A 19,677-nucleotide genomic window follows, 5' to 3' on the forward strand; every position below is an offset into this window, starting at 1 on the left:
AGGCCGAGAGCCCGAGGAGGCCCCCGAGGGCAATGGCAGTGGGTTGAGGACCCAGCGGGAGAGGACCCTCTTGAAGCCATTTGACAATAAAGGAAAGGAAGGGGGAAGGGGCGGCGTTTCCAGGCCGAGGGGGTGGTGAGCACGTTCACAGGTTAGACGGAAGTTACACTGTCAAGGTGAGGATGCAGAAGAGGAGATGGTTGAGGAGAGGGACCAGACCAGGGTGGGATGAAGGCAGGACCACCCGGAAGCCCTTGGCAGCTAAGAGAAGCCTTGAAGGTCCCATCTAGGAGCTTCTCCAAGCCTGGGAAGTCCAGGTCCTGGCAGGGAGCTGAAGGCACATTCACAGGGGTGTGGAGTGATGGAGGGGAGTTTCCTGAAGGGACTCCACAGGGAGTGGGCAGGGCTCAGAGAAACCACAAAGGATAGTGCAGGGCCCAGAGCTAGTATGAGTGAGGACTGTTCCCACCCCCAGAGCTGAGGGGTGAGGGGCAGGGGCATTTCCTGGGACCTGGAGACCCCGAGGGCTGGGTAGAGTCCTCTGAGGGAAGCTTTGTGGCCCCAGAGAATGGAAGCCAGGGGAGTAAGTACCCCAAGCTCTCTCCCTGCTCTGATCTCTAACCCCCCCATTGGCCAAACCCAACCAGAAACCAGACACAAGGAGCCCATCAGCCCATGGATGTAGCCGCACAGGTGGGCCTGCTGGGCAGAGGGCGCCGTGTAAAGGGATGGAGGAGGGTCGGGAGAAGCAGACGGAGGATGCAGGCAGGTGCAGGAGGTGAAGACCTAGGAGGCTGTTGTCAAAGTAGAATGAAAAGCCTGAGAGCAGGGACCTGGTGGCTGGGGGGCACAAAGGGCACTGGGCCAGCCTCAGGACAGAAGTGTGAGGGTGGCAGGAGGGTTTGGGGGCCGGGATGGGCTTGAAGGAGCTGGTGAGCTTGAACAGGGCCCAGGCTGGTTGAGCATAGGGCATTACCCCTAGGGAGCAAACAGGGAGCAAAGGCTACGTGACTCAAGGAGAGGACGAGACAGAGGATAAGGAAGGCCGGGAGTGGGAGGTTATGGTCTGAGATGGGGCTTCCCAGTGCCAGGTGATGCAAGGTTGAAACCTAGCTCCAAAGGACGGTTCCAGGTACACGTCGAACCTCAGCGACAATGTCAGTGAACCTCAGGGCAATGTCATAACTAAGTCAGCTTCCCGAGGAGGCTTCCTTAAAGCACAGGGGTCATCAGAGCAGATGGTCATTCTTAATAGAAATTGAAACGTCTCAATATTTTATGGACTCACTATATACTTTTTAAAGACATTTTCAATGCAGGAGCCTTAAAAAATGCACTTGTTTTGTATATTAGGTCCTGCCTGTCTCCTCTCTCATTATTAAATCACTCTCTACTCTGAAAATCACAGGGTACAAATCAAAGGTACAAGTTTTGGAATTAGACTCGGGTTCAAACCCTGATATTGCCCTGGGCCAGCATCCTGATGTTGAGTGAGTCCCTTCATCTTAGCCATTTTTTAAATCGTGGTAAAATACCTATAAAGTTTACCGTCTTAACCACTTTTAAGTGTACAGATCAGTAGTTGTAAGTTATTCACATTGTTGTGCAACCAGCCTCAGAATTTTTCATCGTGCAAAACTGAAACTGTACCCATTAAACAACAATTCCCCGTTTCCCCTTCCCCAGCTCCTGGCAACCCCCGTTCTATTTTGTTTCTATGAGCTTGACTACTTTATGTACCTCACATAGTGGAATCATACAAAATTTGCTTTTTTGTGACACTTATTTCACATCATGTCCTCACGGTTCATCCATGTTGTAGCATGTGTCAGAATTTCCTTCCTCCTACACTGAATAATATTCCACTGTATGGATGGACCACATTTTGCTTATCCAATCATCGGTCAGTGGGCACTTGGGTGGCTTCCACCTTTTGGCAATTGTGAATAATGCTACTATAAACATGAGTGTACAAATAACTCTTTAAGTTCCTGTTTTCAATTCTTTGGGGTATATACCCGGAAGTGGACTTGCTGGATCATATGATAATTTTATCCTAAATTGTTTGAGAAGCCGCTCTACTGTTTTCCATATCAGCTGCACCATTTTACATTCTCAGCGGTACATAAGTGTTCCCCTACTCTACATCCTTGCCAACACTTGTTATTTTCTGTTGCTGTTTGTTTGTTTTTGATAGTAGCCATCCTAATGGGTATGAGGTGGTATCTCACTGTGGTTTTGATTTGAATTTCCCTAATGACTAGTAATGTTGAGCATCTTTTTATATGCTTGTTGGACATTTATATATCTTCTTTGGAGAAATGTCTATTCCAGTTCTATGCCCATATTTGATCAAGTTATTTGGGGGTTCTTTTTTGTTGTTGTTGTTGAGTTATAGTTCTCTATATATTCTTCATATTAACCCTTTTTCAGATTTGTGATTTGCAACTATTTTCTCCCATTCTCTAGATGGCCTTTCACCCTGTTTATTGTGTCCTTTGATTCACAGAAGTTTTAATTTTTGATATAGTTGAATTTATCTATTTTTACTTTTGCTGCCTATGCTTTTGGTATCATATCCAAAAATGCATTGCCAAATCCAATGTCATAAAGCTTTCCTCCTGTGCTTTCCTCTAAAAGTTTTATAGTTTTAGACTATGTTTAAGTCTTTGATCCACTTTGAGTTAATTTTTATACATGGTGTAAGGTAAGAGTTCAACTTAATTCTTTTGCAGTCTTTCCCAGCATCATTTGTTGAAAATACTGTTCTTTCCCCATTGAATAATCTTGGCACCCTTGTCAAAAATCATTGGACCATATATGCAAACTTTTATTTCTGTGCTCTCTATTCTATTCTATTGGCCTATGTGCCTGACCTTATGTCAGTATCACACTGTTTTGATTACTGTACCTTTGTATGCAGTAAGTTTTGAAATCAGGAAGTGTGAGACCTCCAACTTTGCTTTTCTTTCTCAAGATTATTTTGGCTATTTGGGGTCCACTGAGATTCCATATGAATTTTAGGATGGATTTTTCTATTTCTGCAAAAACTGCTGTTGGGATTTTGAATCTGTAGATCCTGCTGTGTAGTAATGACATCTTAACAATATTAAGTCTTCCAACCCACGAATACAGGGTGTCTTTCCATTTATTTGTGTCTTTAATTTCTTTCAGCAGCACTTTGTAGTTTTCAGTGTACACATCTTTTACCACCTTGGTTAAATTTATCCCAAAATATGTTATTCATTTTGATGCTATTGTAAATGAAATTATTTTCTTAACTTCCTTTTCAGATTGTTCATTGTGAGCATATAGAAACACAACTGATGTTTGTGTGTTGATTTTGTGTCCTACGATTTTGCTAGTGAATGGTATTTTTTAGTTCTAAGAGGGTTGTGGTTTTTCATGGACTCTTTAGGATTTTGTACATGTAAGATCATGTTGCCTGTGAACAGAGATAATTTGACTTCTTCCTTTCGAATTTGGATGTCTTTATTTCTTTTTCTTGCCTAATTGCTCTGGCTAGGACTTCCAGTACTTTGTTGAATAGAAGTGGCAAAAGCAGGTATCCTTATCTTATTCTTGAAATTAGAGGAAAAGCTTTCAGTCTTTCACCTTTGAGTATGATGCTACCTGTGGGCCTTTCATATTTGACCTTTATTATGTTGAGGTAATTTCCCTCTATTCCCTGTTTGTTGAGTGCTTTTATCATGAAAGAGTGTTGCATTTTGTCAAATGCTTTTTGTACGTCCATCGAGATGATCATTTTTTCCTTCTTTCTGTTAATGTGATGTATTACGTGGATTAATTTTCATATGTTGAACCATCAGGTCTGCATTCCAAGAATAAATGCCACTTGGTCATAGTGTATGATCCTTTTACTGTGCTGTTGCATTCGGTTTCCTCCTGTTTGGTTGAGGACTGTGGTGTCGGTGTTCATAAGAGATATTGGTCTGTGGTTGTCCTGTCGTGTCCTTGTGTGGGTTTGGGATCAAGGTAATGCTGTCCTCTCACTTCACCTGTTGAGTCTCAGCTTCTTCATCTCTAAGATGGAGATAACAATAGAGTCCCTGTTTAGGGCTGTCATGCAGATTAAATGATAAAAATGCACACAAAATGCTTCAGCAGGGCCCAGTTCACAGGAAGCCCTCAAAATATGTGAGAGGACGATAAGGATAATAATAAAAATAATAATGAATAAATAACAGTTCATCTCATAGTGGGACAGCTCAGTAGGCTGGGGCTTATAGACTCAGTCTGTATTAGCAGCAGGGCGTCTGTCCAGGAGCAGCATTTAGCAATTTTCCAAGTAAAGGGAGCGAGTGATATTATAGGGCCGAACTAGGAAGCTGTCTCCTGGCCTAACATGTGGTAGAGGCTCACCCAAATTTGTGGAGTCATTGAAAACTTCCTGCTTGCTTTGATGTCTTAATAATGGCCTGACAGTTTTTGAGGAACTGAACGCAGTGAAGCCTGGCAAGAGACAAACAAAATGTCACAGACAGAATTTCTCTCATTCATGGGTTATCAAAGGTTCAAAGGACACAAAGATCAATGGCAATGGTGATGAAGATGATGTGGGTGACATTTTCCAAAGAGCTAATGTGTTTTCATTTTTTTTAATACTTTATTTTTTTGAACAGTTTTAGGTTTACAGGAATTTTAGCAGAGAATACAGAGAGTTCCCATATATCCACCCCTCCAATACACACAGTTTCCCCTATTATTAACCTCATGCATTAGTGCGGTACATTTGTTACAACTGATGAACCAATATTGATATGCTATTATTAACTAAGTCCATAGGTTACATTAGGGTTCACTCTTTGCGTTGTACGTTCTTTCGTTTTGACAAATGTATAGTGACAAGTATCCACCATTACAGTATCATAAAAAATATTTTCACTGCCCTGAAATCCCCTGTGCCCCTCGTCTTCATCCTGAGCCCCAGAGCCCCTGTGCCCCTGGCAAGCACTGATCTTTTACTCTCCTTATAGTTTTACTTTTTCCAGAATTTCATACAGTTGGAATCATACGGTATGTAACCTTTTCAGACTAGGTTCTTTCACTAAGCAATATGCATTTAAGATTCCTCCATGTCTTTTTTGTTATTTGATAACTCGTTTATTTTTATCACTAGTATTTCATTGTATGGATGTACCACAATTTGTCTATCCATTTACCTTTTAAAGGACATCTTGGTTGCTTCCACTTTTTGGCAGTTATGAATAAAGATGCTGTAAGCATGTATCCAAAATAAATGAGTCTTCATGGATATAGAGAACAGACTGTGGTTGCCAAGGGGGAGGGGGTTGAGGGAGAGATGGAGTGGGGGGTTGAGGTTAGCAGATGTGAGCTGTTACATCCAGGATGGAGAAACAACAAGGTCCTACTGTATAGCACAGGGAACTATATTCAATATCCTGTGATAAACCATAATGGAAAAGAATATTTTAAAAAGAATGTATATATATGTATAACTGAATCACTTTGCTGTACAGCAGAAATTAATACAACATTGTAAATCGACGACATTTCAATAAAATAAATAAATAAACAATATAAATGAGTCTTAAAAATCAACAGTAAGAAACCAAACAACCCAACTTAAAAATGGGCAAAAGAGCTCAACAGACACCTCACCAAAGAAAAGCTACAGATGTCAAATAAGCATATGAAAAGATGTTAAACATCATATATCATTAAGGAATTTCAAATAAACATGAAATATCTCTTCATTTATTTAGACTACTTTGATTTCTTTCATCAACATTTTGTAGTTTTCTTCATATACCTCTTCACATAGCTAAGTATTTTGTGAGATTTATTCCTAGGTAATTCATTTTTTTTTTGGTGCTAATGTAAATGATGTTGTGTTTTTAATTTCATATTCCACTTGTTCATTGTTGGTATATAGGAAAGCAATTGACTTTTGTATATTAATCATGTATTCTGCCACCTGGGTACAATTGCTCATTAGTTCCAGGAGGGCTTTCTGTCGGTTCTTTGGGATTTTCTGCATAGACAATCATGCCATCTGCAAAATGGGCAAAAGATCTGAACAAACACCTCACCAAAGAAGATTTCTTTTTCCTTCCCAATCTATCTTTTATTCTCTTTTCTTGCCTTGTTGCATTAGCTAGGACATACAGTACAATGTTGAAAATGAGTGGTGAAAGGGGACATCTTCACCTTATTCCTGATCTTAATTGGAAAGTTTCTAGGTTCTCACCATTAAATATGACGTTAGCTTTAGGGTTTTTATAGATGTACTTTATCAGGTTGAGGAAGTTCCCCTCCATCCCTAATTTGCCAAGAGTTGTTGTGGTGGTTTGGTGGTTTGTTAGTTTATCATGGATGGTGTTTAATTTTGTCAAATGCTCTTTTTGCATCTACTGTTATGATAATGCGATTTCTCTTCTCTACGCTGTTGATGTGATGGATTACATTAATTGATTTCCAAATGTTGAACCAGCCTTGCATACCTGGAATAAATCCCACTTGACTGTGGTGTAGAAGTCTTTTTATACATCACTGGATTCAATTTGCTAATATTTTGTTGAGGATTTTGCATCTATGTTCATGGGAGGTATTGGTCTGCAATTTTCCTGTTTTGCAATATCTTTATCTGGTTTTGCTATTAGAATAAGCTTGGCCTCACAGAATGAACTGGGAAGTGTTCTCTCTTCTTCTATTTTCTGGAAGAGATTATTTAGAACTGATATCATTCTTTCCTTAATGTTTGATAGAATTGACCAGTGAACCCATCCAGGCCTGGTGCTTTCCATTTTGGAAGGTTATTCATTATTGATTCAAATTCTTTACTAGATATGAGTCTATTCAGAGTATTTATTTCTCCTTGTGTGAGTTTCAGTAGATTGTGTCTTTCAAGGAAATGGTCCACTTCATTAACTTATAAAATCTGTGGGCATAGAATTATTCATAATATTCCTTTATTATCCCTTCAGTGTCCATGAGATCAGTAGTGATGCCATCGCTTTCATTTCTGATTTGAGTAATTTGTATCTTCTCTCTTTTTTTCTTGGTTATCCTGCTAGAGGTTTGTCAATTTTATTGATCTTTACAAAAAAAAAAAAAACAAACAGCTCTTTATTTTGCTGACTTTTCTCTATTGTTTTCCTGCTTTTTATTTCATTCATTGCTTCTTTTCTTGTGCTTGTGGTAGGCTTATATTGCTCTTCTTTCTCTAGTTTCATAAGGTGGAAGCTTAGATCTTTTCAAATGTATGCCTTCAATGCCATAAACTTCCCTCCAAGCACTGCTTTCACTGCATCTTGCAAATTTTCATAGGTTGTATTTTCATTTTCATTTAGCTCAAGATAAATTTTTATTTCCCATGAGACTCCCTCCTTGACCCATCTGTTATTTAGAGGTGTGTTGTTTAATCTCCAAATATTTGGGGATTTTCCAGCTGTCTTTCTGGTATTGGTTTCTAGCCTAATTCCATTGTGTTCTGAAAACGTACTTTGCATAATTTCTATCCTTTTACATTTGTTGAGGTATATTTTGTGGCCTGGAATGTGGTCTGCTTCATGAATGTTCCATGGGAGCTTGAGAAGGATGTGTGTTTTGTTGCTGTGGGATGAAGCTGTGTGGTTGCCAGTTAGATCCAGATGATGGTAGTGCTGTTCAGTTCAACTTCATTCTTCCTAATTTTCTGCCTGGTGGGTCTGCCCATCACTGACAGAGGGCTGTTGAGGTCTCCAGCTACCATGATGGATTCATCTGCTTCTCCTTGCAGTCCTATCAGTTTTTGCCTTCCATACTTTGATGCTCTATTGTTGGGTACATACAGTGAAGGACTGTTATGTCTGCTTGGAGAATCGACCCCTTTATCACTATGTATCGCCTCTCTTTATCCCTGATAACTTTCCTTCCTCTGAAGTTGGCTCTGCCTGAAATTAATAGAGCTACTCCTGCTTTCTTCTTGTGTTTCAGTATTTTAAGTGCCAAAGTGTTTGGTAGGAATTTGAAAAGTGGGTAAAGGCACAGTCATTTGAATCAGGCAAACCTGGGAACAAGCCAAGCGAGTCAAAGTGGCTGACTGTGGGCACACTTAATCGTTCTATGCCTCAGTTTCCTCATCTAAGAAATGAGTAACTATCGGACCTACTGTACAGCACAGGGAGCTATATTCAATATCTTGCAGTAACCTGTGATGGAAAAGAATCTGAAAAAGAATAGATATTATATATATGTATAACTGAATCACTTTGCTGTACACCTGAAACTAACACAACATTGTAAATCAACTAGACTTCAATAAAAAATTAAATTTTTTTGAAATGAGGAAGTATCCCTTTGAATTATTGTGAAGATGAAACGGGATAATGCAGTAAAGCACTTAGCAAATTTCCTGGCATTTGTGTAATTACACATAATGTGTCATTAATATATTCTACTAATATATGCAGTTATATTATTATCTATTCATATACTATAAGCTATTATTAATATAAGCTATAGGTTATAATTATATTGTGGGACATTAGTATAGATTTCTAAGTCCAAGTACTCTCTATGAAATTTGGGTGAGGCACTCTGAGAAGAGTGACTTAGAAAATATTTGCAAAGTCTCAGGCTGGAGTGGATGGCTCATAGGCAGTGTCCTGAGAAGACACAGGACTTCGCACGTGCCCTGCAGCCCATAGTCCAGGGCGCCGGGGCCAGGTGGGGATGTGATATTTCCTCCTTGGTGCCGAGTTTTGCTCATTCTTCTTATTAAAGTGGTTACACAGGAGGTTTCTGAGGCCACTGACAAATCACTGTCTGGGGTCTCTCTCTTTTGAGGGAAATGTGGTCACACCAGGGCCCCTATTGAAAAATAGATCATCTTTGGTTAGATAAATTCTGATTAGCTTTTAAGAAGCAACAGTAATAATTAAGCACATGGGAAAAACCTTCATTGTACACCAAGGCTTTTAAAAGGTAGTTATAAAACTATGTTTTGTGGTGTGAGCTCAATTGTGTTTAAACTTTTTAAAAAGATTGTAAGCATAGAGAAAAGACTGGAAGGATGTGAACCACCGTGTTCTCGGTGCCTGCCTCTGGGGGACGGGAGTCTAAGTGATTTTAATGTCTTCTTTGTGTTTTTCTCTAGTTCTCATTTTCTGCATTATTACAAAAAACATGTTATTTTAAAAATGAATAGAACAAACAACAATTATTACAAAACCTCCCCTGAACTTTAACACTTGCAGTAAATGGACAGTTGTCACTTGCCAACTGACCTTTCTGGTTTGTGTTGGGCCATTTCTGCTGTCTTGCCACTCGGGACAACCAAAAGGATCCTTGCATGGGATCAGAGAACTATCAAGTGGCCAATTCCTGGCCAATTCCCCCCGAGTTCCCTCTTGCCTCTGTGTTGCCTGACGCCCTACCCCAAAACTGGGCATCTATTCTGGGTCTGCTGTCAGGGTCTGGTGACCCTCCACTCACTAGCTGTGTGGCCTTAGGCAAGTCACGTAACCTCTCTGACCCTCAGCATCCTCCTCTTAAAATGAGGATTGCAGTGACTGTCCAGCCAGATGAAGTGGTTAGCACATTGGGGCCCCCAGTGTCAGTGGCACTAGTTATTCCTTGTTATTCCTGTTATTGCTGGCTCTGACTGTCCCCCTTCTGCATTTCAGTCTGCAGACGTCGACAACCATCACGCACTCATTGAATATAATGAGGCTGAAAGCAGCTTTGTTCTCCACGACTTCAATTCCTGCAACGGCACGTTCGTCAATGAGTGCCACATTCAGAATGTGGCTGTGAAGCTCCTACCCGGAGACATCCTGAGGTTTGGGTCCAGAGGGCTGACCTACGAACTGGTCATCGAAAACCCAGCCTCGGTGAGTCCAGGCCCCTGCGGGGGTGGGGTGGGGTGGGGTGCAGAGGTGCCGTGTTGTGCCACCTTCCGTGCAGCCTAGGGCTCGGGTACGGCCACAGGTGGAGTTCGTCTGGAGCGCGTCACTCTTGCTTTCGCGATTCTGCGAAGTTCAGCCCCATCGCGTGGGTGCCCGGGGAGAGCGAGTCCTCCCGCCCTCTTCTGGGCATTTCGTGGAATTACGTGCAAGGGTTGCCTAGCGACCAGCCCGGAGCGAGAGCGTTTTCCTGAAAAGTGAAGCTTGGCGAGGGGAGGTGGAAAGCAAGTGTGTGCTTCTGAAGATGCAGAGATGGATGCTTCCTTTTTAGGCAGATCAGTGCTCTGCAACTTCCTAGCTTTGTGACCTCGGCCAGGCTTCTCTGTATGCCTGGGTCTGGGTCTTCTCAGCGGTGCAGGGCGTTGAGAGAGTATCTATGTATAAAAAGTCAAAGTCTCTGGCCAGAGTAGACGCTCAAGGCCTGCCAGCTGTTATCACACCGGATCAGAAATGTTCCCGGGATCAGGACCTAAAGTATGGCCCCAGGTTAAGCGGAACGTAACCCAAAATTCGCCCAGCAAAGCTCAGTGACAAGAAGTATCTGGTTCAGTAGGGAGGCAGGATGGGGGCTGGTTAGCAACACAGTCCTGGGTCAGAACCCCAGCTCTGCCACTGGCCTACTCGGTGCGCTCTTGCACAAACCATTGGACCCCTCGGAACCTCGGTTTCCTCATCTACAAAATGGGGCCAACGACAGCAATGACCTTGCAGGCTTATCTCGAGGGCTAAATGAGATGGTTATCATTGTAAAGCTCCCAGAATAATGCCCATTCGTGGTGAGCACACAATTAATACCTGTCGTGTGTGTCCCAGAGAGACGGCGTGTTAACCTCACTCGCCAGCACCAAGAACCCTGCATGGACTGAGACCTCCCAGGCTTAAAGTCCTTTCTGGGACGAGGCTGGGTATAAATAAATAAAGTTTAGAGAATCTAGACAGAATCCTGGGGTGTGGGTCCACTAGGCAGCCTTAAATACTCACTCAGAGAAGATGAGCACCGTCCCTCAGGCTGCAGGGCCCGTGACACCGTATCCACCACGTTTGGCTTTGAAAACCTGGGACAGTTTTCTCCTGCTGCTTCTCAGCCCCCTTTTCCTCCTTGGACCAACATTAAAGTGTGCTCACTTGTGGGATGCACTGGGATCCACTGGCCGCCCTGAGGAGGGGCTCCTGACATAGAAGGTGTTGACCTGATCAGGGGTTCTCAACATGGGTTCTAAGGATCCCCCTCGTCAGAAGCACGTGGGGAGCAGACCAACAGTGCAGATCTGGGCTTCACCCCAGGCCTGAGGACTCATACTTAGGATTCCCAGATGAAATACAGGACACCCAGTTAAATCTGAATTTCAGATAAGCAACAAATAATTGTTATGTACAGGTGTGGCCCAACTATTGCAAGGAACCACATATGCTAAAAAAATTATTTGGTGTTTATCTGAAATTCAGATTTAACGGACACCCTATAGTTTATTATATATTGATTTATTCATTTCTTTATTTATGCGAAATCTGGCAACCATACACATCCTCCCTGGGAGTAGGGCCTGGGAATATGCATTCTCACAAGCTCCCTGATGATTCTGATGCACCGCCAATAGGAGGGAAACCGAAATTTAGAATCATTTGTATGGAACACTTACAGAATTTTTTAGGGATCAAAGAAAAGGGGATTTCACACTGCCAAGCCTGAAAATCCAAGTTCATGAAGTTTGATTCAATGTGCCCCAACATGTCTGATTCCAAGAATTTTTCAGGAATGTTCAGTAAAATTACAGGTTCCCAGGCCCCCTCCCTGGGAAATTCTGACGTTGTGGCTTGCCCGTGGGGAGAAGAAGAGGGGGAGCAGCAAACAATATCTGCATTTTTTTCTTCTTTTTTCCTACACAGATATTTATTGAACTATTATTTATAGGGGCATAAAATTTGAAACCTAAATTTCCATCCAAAGGGGGCATTGTTTAATAAATTATATTGTTTAATATATTCTAAGGAGTTTAATATATTATAAGGAGTTTGTTATATATGGAATACTCTTCTGCCTTTTTAAAACACAGCTTTAGTAAGATATAATTGACATGCAATAAACAGCACATGTTTAAAGTCTGTAAGTGGATGGGCTTTGACATATGGGTACACCTGTGAAACCATAGCCACAATCAAGACAGTGAACAGCTCCTTCATCCTCCAAAGTTTCCTCCGGATCACAGCATGTGTTTGTTTGCTTGCTTGCTCTTAACAGCTTCACTGAAGTACAATTTACATAACAGAAACTTCACCCATTTGAAGTGTCCAATTCAATCAATTTGAATATATTGATGGAGTTGTGCAGCCATCACCACAACCTGCTCTCAGAACATTTTCCTCCATTTCTATCACCCCAAACCTCGGAGAAACCTTGGAGGTATTTCATTTTGGGGTTTGTTTTTAACTTTTAATTTTCAAAATTATGGTAAAATACACATAAAATTTACCATCTTAACCATGTTTCAGTGTACAGTTCACAGTGGCATTAAATCTATTCACACTCTTGTGCAGCCATCACCCCCATCCATCTTCAGAACTTTGTTCATCTTCCCAAACTGAAACTCTATGCCCATCACATCAAACCCCCTGCTTCCTTCCTCCCCTCCCACCATGCATTCTGTGTCTGTGAATTGGACTATTCTAGGTTCCTCATATAAATGGAATCTTACATTGTTTGTCCTTTTGTGACCATCTTATTTCACTTAGTATGATATCCTCATGGTTCATTCCAGTTGAATATTTCATTGTATGGATTCACCACATTTTGTTTACCTGTTCATCCATCCATGGCCACTTGGGTTGCTTCCACCTTTTGGCCATTTTGAGTAAGTTTGTTATGCACAGGGGTGTACAACTATGGAATGGGGACTTTATTTTACAAGGTGCTTCTTATATAATTGTGGGAAAAAGTGATGACGACCTCTAACCTTGAGTAGATAAGACGGAAGAAGATGCTTTGTAAGAAGAGAAACCAGGAGAGCAGCAGGAGGAATCACTGACGTGAACAGCACTGTGCTAAGCAATTCACCTGCTCTCCCTTATTTCACGCTCATAGCAACCTATGAGATGGGTTCTCCCATGATCCCCATTTGACAGACAAGGAATCCGAAACTTAGAGAGGTTAAGTAATTTCCCCAGGGCCACACAGCTAGTCAGTGCAAATTAAACACTATCCCCACTTGCGGAAAAAGGAGGGGAGAAAACCATTTAGTCTGATGCTAGCTGGAGCAGTAGCCTTGACTGGTTTTCACACCGAGGAAAGCATACTCTCACGGTCACTCGAATATGCACGGATTTTTTCAATTCTTATTCCTACACGCACTTGCACCTTGCTTCATTCCTCAGTTGACTGCAGGCAGCTGCACAAGTGTTCCCCTGGCCTGTGCCCAGGGCACTTTGCAGGACTCTCCATAGCCCCATCTTCTCAAAAGCGCTCTCTGCTGGGGCGTCCCCAGCTTGAGAAGCTTCCATCCATGATGCTCATATTCATGGAGGGGTCCTTTGCAGCATCCGTGTGAGGGCGGCCTGTGGACTGACTGACACGTTCCTACAAATTCCACTTCCTGATGACCCCAACCTGCTGGCTGTTTAAAAGAAGAGAAAGGAAGAGGGGAAAAGGGAGAGGTATTGAAGAGCACCTCTCATCAAATATTTTGAAGCCCAGTTTTTCTAAAAAATTCGTGGCCGTCTTGCTTCCGGCCTATTCTTGTTTCCAATTGATTTTGGGGTCCCTGGTGAGGGCGCTGTGTTTCCTCCTTGGATGGAGTTTCCACGGAGGACTGCCCTGATATCATACAGATTCAGTATGATGAGAACTGTTCTTCTCCCAACAAAGAGTTCCCAAATGAAAGCATTTATTTCAGGCTTTGTGGTGACCCTAACCAGTAGAGGAGGGTGTGACGGCATTTTATTGGGGGAGGCGGGGGAGGTGCGGGCGGTTAGGAATCCAGATGTGTTTGCAGATGTCTCAGTGCTTAGAGCACGTGCCCTGAGGTCAGGCTGACTCCAGCGCCGTCCCAGCCCTGCTCTTGACCGGCTTTTATACTGGACGTGCCCAAATCATCTACCTCTCAGGGCCTCGGTCCCCACTCCTGTAACAATAGTTCCTACCACCTTGAGTGACTGTGGTATTAAGTGGGCAAAGTGCGTAAATTGCTTAGTCCAGCGTCTGGCACCTAATAAGCACATGATAACCCTCAGCTTTAGAGTCAAGCAAACCAGCATGGAGCAGCCAAGATGCCTCCTTTGTAAGTGTCCTTATGGACAGGGAAACCTCCCAAGACCTGCCCCCGCTAGCAGATAAATACATTTGCAGATAAATTACCCATAGAATAACATACAAGATGGAAAAATATAAAGAAAAACTCTTGTTTGACAAAGTGCATTGGCAGCCAGGTTGTGCCCAGGACCATCCTTTTTTTTTTTTGTGGTCGCGGGCGTCTCACTGTTGTGGCCTCTCCCATTGCAGAGCACAGGCTCTGCACGTGCAGGCTCAGCGGCCATGGCTCACAGGTCCAGCTGCTCCGCGGCATGTGGGATCATCTGGGACTGGGGCACAAACCCGTGTCCCCTGCATCGGCAGGTGGACTCTCAACCACTGTACTACCAGGGAAGCCCCCAGGACCATACTGTGTAAATTATAGCTCTGTCATCAAAGTATTACCTAGGGCTGCCATATTGCACAACTCCAGGGTCACCATTCACAACGTAGTCCATGTGGATGGCGCCCACTGAAACTGTGCAGGACATAACCCGCAGGGCCATCTGCAATGCCCTGAAGCAACCGTTGATTAATCCCATAGAGTCTTGGCACCAGGCGTGGGAAATTGAAGTCCCAGAGTCAGGTGTGCCGCCGTGTTGTGGGTTTTGTTGGTTGTTGCCTTTACTCGTGCTTTCTGAGCTCTGGGAAAGGAGGTGTGGAAACAAGTTGTGCTAGTCACAGTGGCGCCGTTCTTACAAGGCAGCTGAGTAAGGAAACCCACGTCACCCATATGTATCAATCATGTCTCTCTCTGTTCTGAAATACGGCAAAACAGATGGAAATGGCCAGAATGAAAAAGGAAGCCAGGGGCCACAAATGACGTGCCAAGTTGTTCCATGAGGGGGTTGACAGCTCCTTGTCGGCAGCCCCCATCCCCATGACAGCCTGTGTCTGGCCTTCCCTGTAGCCTGCTCTGCCCTGTTCCCAGTCCAGCCAGGCTCTCCCACTTGGCTCCTGGATACTGTCTTCTGTCCCTGCAATGTCATGACGTTCTGTCTTGTGAGAAGCGCGCCCTCTGTCGGCCAATATTCCTTGCTGCTTTAATGGAGAAGCTCTGCAGAACACAATCCAGAAAGCAAGGGCTTTGGAGTTGGATGGACCCAAGTTGAAATGCCAGCTGCAACTGACTTTACCTTTCTGAGCTTCAATTTCCAATTTCTGCCAAGGAGCTACTCATTAATCCCAGGTCCCCTTTCCCCCTTCAGTTGTTTTTATAGAGGTCCCTGGGACCACCCCTATCATGGCATAAACTGAGGCTCAGAGAGTTTCAGCGACTTCCCCAAGGTTAGGCATCAGTCCTATAGATCCAGAGCCAGGATTAAAAGCCAGCTCTCCTGAGTCTTTTGGAGGCTTTTCCTAATAGCACGAAGCATCGTGGGGCCGTGAGAGCCCAGGCAGGTCCTTCACTGCCCAGCGGTTAAGGAAGGTCTTGCAATTCCCAGTCCAACCTGTAATTTCACACGCTGACAGGGGATGATTCATTATGTGGGTAAAAACGAAAGCCACTGATAATAGAAGAAAATGCATTTTCAGTTACCTGGCTTCCTTGCTTGTTTGGCTCCACTAACTTATTTTTAGGCTGCACTAACGCAGGATCTTAGGTCCTCAACCGGGGATCAAACCTGCACCACCTGCATTGGAAGCGTGGAGTCTTAACCACTGGACGGCCAGGGAAGTCCTTGGCTCCACTAACTGTTTTTTCTTTAATTATTTTATTTATTTTGTTTATTTATTTTTGGCTGCGTTGGGTCTTCGTTGATGCGCACGGGCTTTCTCTAGTTGCGGCGAGCGGGGGCTACCCTTCTTTGCAGTGCGCGAGTTTCTCTTTGCGGTCGCTTCTCTTGTTGCGGAGCATGGGCTCTAGGTGCGTGGGCTTCAGTAGTTGTGGCACGCGGGCTCAGTAGTTGTGGCTCGCGGGCTCTAGAGCACAGGCTCAGTAGTTGTGGCCCATGGGCTTAGTTGCTCCGCGGCATGTGGGATCTTCCTGGACCAGGGCTCGAATCCCTGTCCCCTGCATTGGCAGGCGGATTCTTAACCACTGCGCCCCCAGGGAAGTCTACCCACTAACTCTTTACCAGGGATATTGCTGCCGTTCCTGGACAAATTCAGTTGCGCCCTTTCTTCTCCTTTTTTGACGATGGTGATCACACCTGGTGGCTAATGTTATATGCTCATTTATTATGGACCAGGACGTGTTCCCAGCATTTCACGTGCACTGTCTCACCCACTTCTCACAGACTAAGAAATGGCTGTTGGTATCCCTGTGTCTTACAGACAAGGCACAGAAATGACACACTCGTCAGGGTCCCAGAGACGGAGCAGAGCCGGGAGCCGGACCAGAGTCTGTGTGACGCCGGATCCCAAGGTCTTAACCTGAGGTCGGCACGTTATGGCCCAGGGCCAAGTGCGGTCCATCGCCTGTTTCTGTAAAGTTTCCTGGGAACACAGCCATCCCATTCATTTCAGTATTGCCTGTGTTGTCGGCTACAATGGCAGAGTAAGCTGGGCAGATCCTATGGCCCACAGGGCTGGAAATGCTTACTGTCTGGCTCTACAGAAAACGTTGACCAGCCTCTGCCTGTAACACTATGCAGTCCTGCCTCTTTCATTTGACTTGGTTTCTAAAAGAAGAACTTAAAATAGAGGGGGGAGCTGGGGAGAAAGAACTCACTCAGATTGAGCCTTACTGTGTGCCAGGAAATGTGCTGGTTAATTGCTTAAGTTTACTGAGGAATAAGAAAAAACAGACAAGCTGGAAAACTAAATTTTGAACAGGCTTTTCAATACCTCTTTAAAAAAGAGCTGGAAATATGTGGTTCTAAATATACATACACATATATATGCATTTGCAAATATAGTAATAATATAATTACATTGACATGGATCTGATAAATGTACTAGACATTAACATATTATATATACAACAGATGCATATTATAAATTTTACCTGTTTCTTCAACTGGAAAGTTTTCTTTTAAAACTGTGGACTGTTGGGAATTCCCTGGTGGTCCAGTGGTTAGGACTCAGTGCTCTCAGTGCTCTCACTGCTGAGGGCCTGGGTTCAATTCCCGGTCAGGTAACTAAGATCCCACAAGTGCACAGCGAGGCCAAAAAACGAAATAAATGAAACTATGGAATGTCTTCCCTGAGTCACTTTTGAAGCAGAAATTTGGGGTTTGTAGTCTGAAGCCTGCTGTAGCTAGAGAACTATTTATCTATCAAAGTTTCTCTAAGCAGCGTTTTACTACTTGTCTTATGACTGATTCCTTTATCTTAAATCATTCTTCTCTGGAGATGCTGCTTTACTTTTATAAGTTGAAAGGTAAACTTGGTGCATGATGACAGTCTGGTGGGTTTTATTTGAGCATGTCATAACCTTTAAAACAACTTTCACTCTGAGTACATAGTGATGCTTATGCTAAAGTCTCAGTAAGCATACTGTCCAGGAAATTTGATTGTTTGCAAGTGTCAGAAAACCAACTAAAACTAGCCTAAGCAAAAAAAAAAAAAAAAAAAAAGCTCATGGAACTGAAAAGGCCAAAAGCTGCAGCTTAGGCCCAGCTGGATCCAGGCGCCCAAATCATGGTCAGGAATCTGACTCTTTCTTCCCTGTTAGCTTCCCAATCTCAGACAGACTCTTGCCTCACCTGTAGGAAAGTGGCCACCAGCAGCCCCAGCACCCTACAAAGTAGCAGTTCCAGGGAAAGAGCCAGCATCTTCATTGACAGTGGCTTGGATCACGTGGCTTCCCCTGAACCAATCACTGAGGCCAGGGGCCAGGAATGCTCTGATTGGCCAGACCTGGGTTATGGTCTCACCCCTGGGGTGGAAGGGTCAGAGTTCTATGGACTCAGGATTGTCAGGGAAAGGGTGTCTTCCCTGCCAAAAAATTAAGGTGCCCATCCAGAAGATGGAAGAAATGGATGCGGGGGAGGCAAAAACAAAGAAGATGTCCATGACATTAGGAAGCATTCCTATTGCCTAAGTGGAGCCTTCCTAACGGGATTTGCCACTAGGGATCTGGGGGGAGGAAAATGATGAATAATCCACTTTTCCATTGGAAAAGTCCCAGGCCAGTCTCCAAGGTAGCAGAGTTGCTCATTTCTCTCCTGTGGTGAACTGGTGTGATGAGAAGCTCAGAGTCTGGGCCTTAGTTGTCCATCCCCAAGAAGGGTGGTGTTTCCACGTTCCTGGGACCTCTGAATAGGGCCCGTTCTTGAGGAGGATGTGGCTTTACTGTACCGGGGGTTGAGAAGCCGGCAACTGAGTGAATGACCAGAGAGTATGGTGTCCTTCAGAACAAAGCCTCTTTCTGGTCAAGCTTTGTCATCTCCTACCTAACCTTGTAGGATTTCCTCTACCCTGTGCTCTTCCAGGTCCCGTGGGGACTTACTTATGTGATGAGAACTCCTGAGGCTGGGTGTTTCATATCAAAGGCGATTTCCCGAGACCAGTGAAGTGGAGGGCACGGGGCAGCAGACAGCCTCAGGCTCGGCCTCTGCAGCAGAAACTCACACAAAAGGACCCCTGAGGCTGTGTTGTCACCAGATGTCTACAGGCGATGCAGATGACATCGGGGGAGGTGGAGACGGGAGCGCGGGCTGAACCCTTAGCATCCTGCTGAGACAGAACCCAGACTCGGTCAGGAACCGGGCCGCGTCCTGCTTCCTCTGGCAGACCACACCCTTTGTTACCAAATCAGAACCACGTTGCTCCTTCTCTGAACTTAGTTGATGATCATTCATTCATTCATTCATTCCGTCTCTCTATCTGGCAAGACCGAATTGAAGCAGGCCAAGTCTAGGGGTAGCAAAAGCTATTTGCAAAAATCCGGCTGTTTTCTCATTAGATTCTATTTCCCATTTTATGGACTGACCAGGAAGCTGATTAGAACTTGAAAGGAAAGGAAAAACCGTAAGATTGAAGATTTACAAGAAAATGGGAAAATTAGATGGGCCAGATCTCCTTTAACACAGCTGGGAAAAACCCAAACGAATGGCTTTTCTGAACAGCTCAAAGGGACTTAATTCTTTTAAGTTCCAAAACCTAAAAATGATGTATAACTTGGCGGTTCTGTGTTCTAAATGTATAACCCTGATTTCTCACACTGAAGCCCCGTACATGATTTACCCTTTTCTTGGGGACATAGAATTATTACCCGTCTCTGAGTTACGGTGACACCCCGGTAGCTGTTGAGATAAAGGCCATTTGTCCTGGCACCAAGTAGCACCCTCTCCTGGCTTCTGAGATCTACTGGCCATGTTTTCTAGTCTCCATTCTGTCTTTCCAGGTCCATGGCTCCTCCATGCTGCGGTCAGTGTCCCTGCTCGCCACCATCACCCCTACCCCCCAGGCCCTTCCAGACCATGGGAATTAAGCTCCACATCTATGTATGTTAAATTCTTCTGTAAGGAAGCCGGTCTCTTCTCCCTCCTTTATGTATTTACTCACTAATGTATCTAT

General features: G+C 44.0%; 1 protein-coding gene across 1 annotated transcript in view; it reads left to right on the forward strand.

Moving 5' to 3' along the window:
* The window catches only part of LOC308609775 (forkhead-associated domain-containing protein 1-like), a gene marked incomplete at both ends in the record, with an annotated part of 87,448 nt that overhangs the window by 9,698 nt on the left and 58,073 nt on the right, over positions 1-19,677 (forward strand). The window contains one exon of the mRNA XM_081259070.1: positions 9,651-9,857. Within this exon, the coding sequence (XP_081115196.1) occupies positions 9,651-9,857 (207 nt within the window). The remainder of the gene's footprint in view (positions 1-9,650; positions 9,858-19,677) is intronic.

The sequence above is a fragment of the Mesoplodon bidens genome (assembly GCF_964165515.1).
Source record: "Mesoplodon bidens genome assembly, contig: HAP1_SCAFFOLD_146, whole genome shotgun sequence".
Taxonomy (NCBI): domain Eukaryota; kingdom Metazoa; phylum Chordata; class Mammalia; order Artiodactyla; family Ziphiidae; genus Mesoplodon; species Mesoplodon bidens.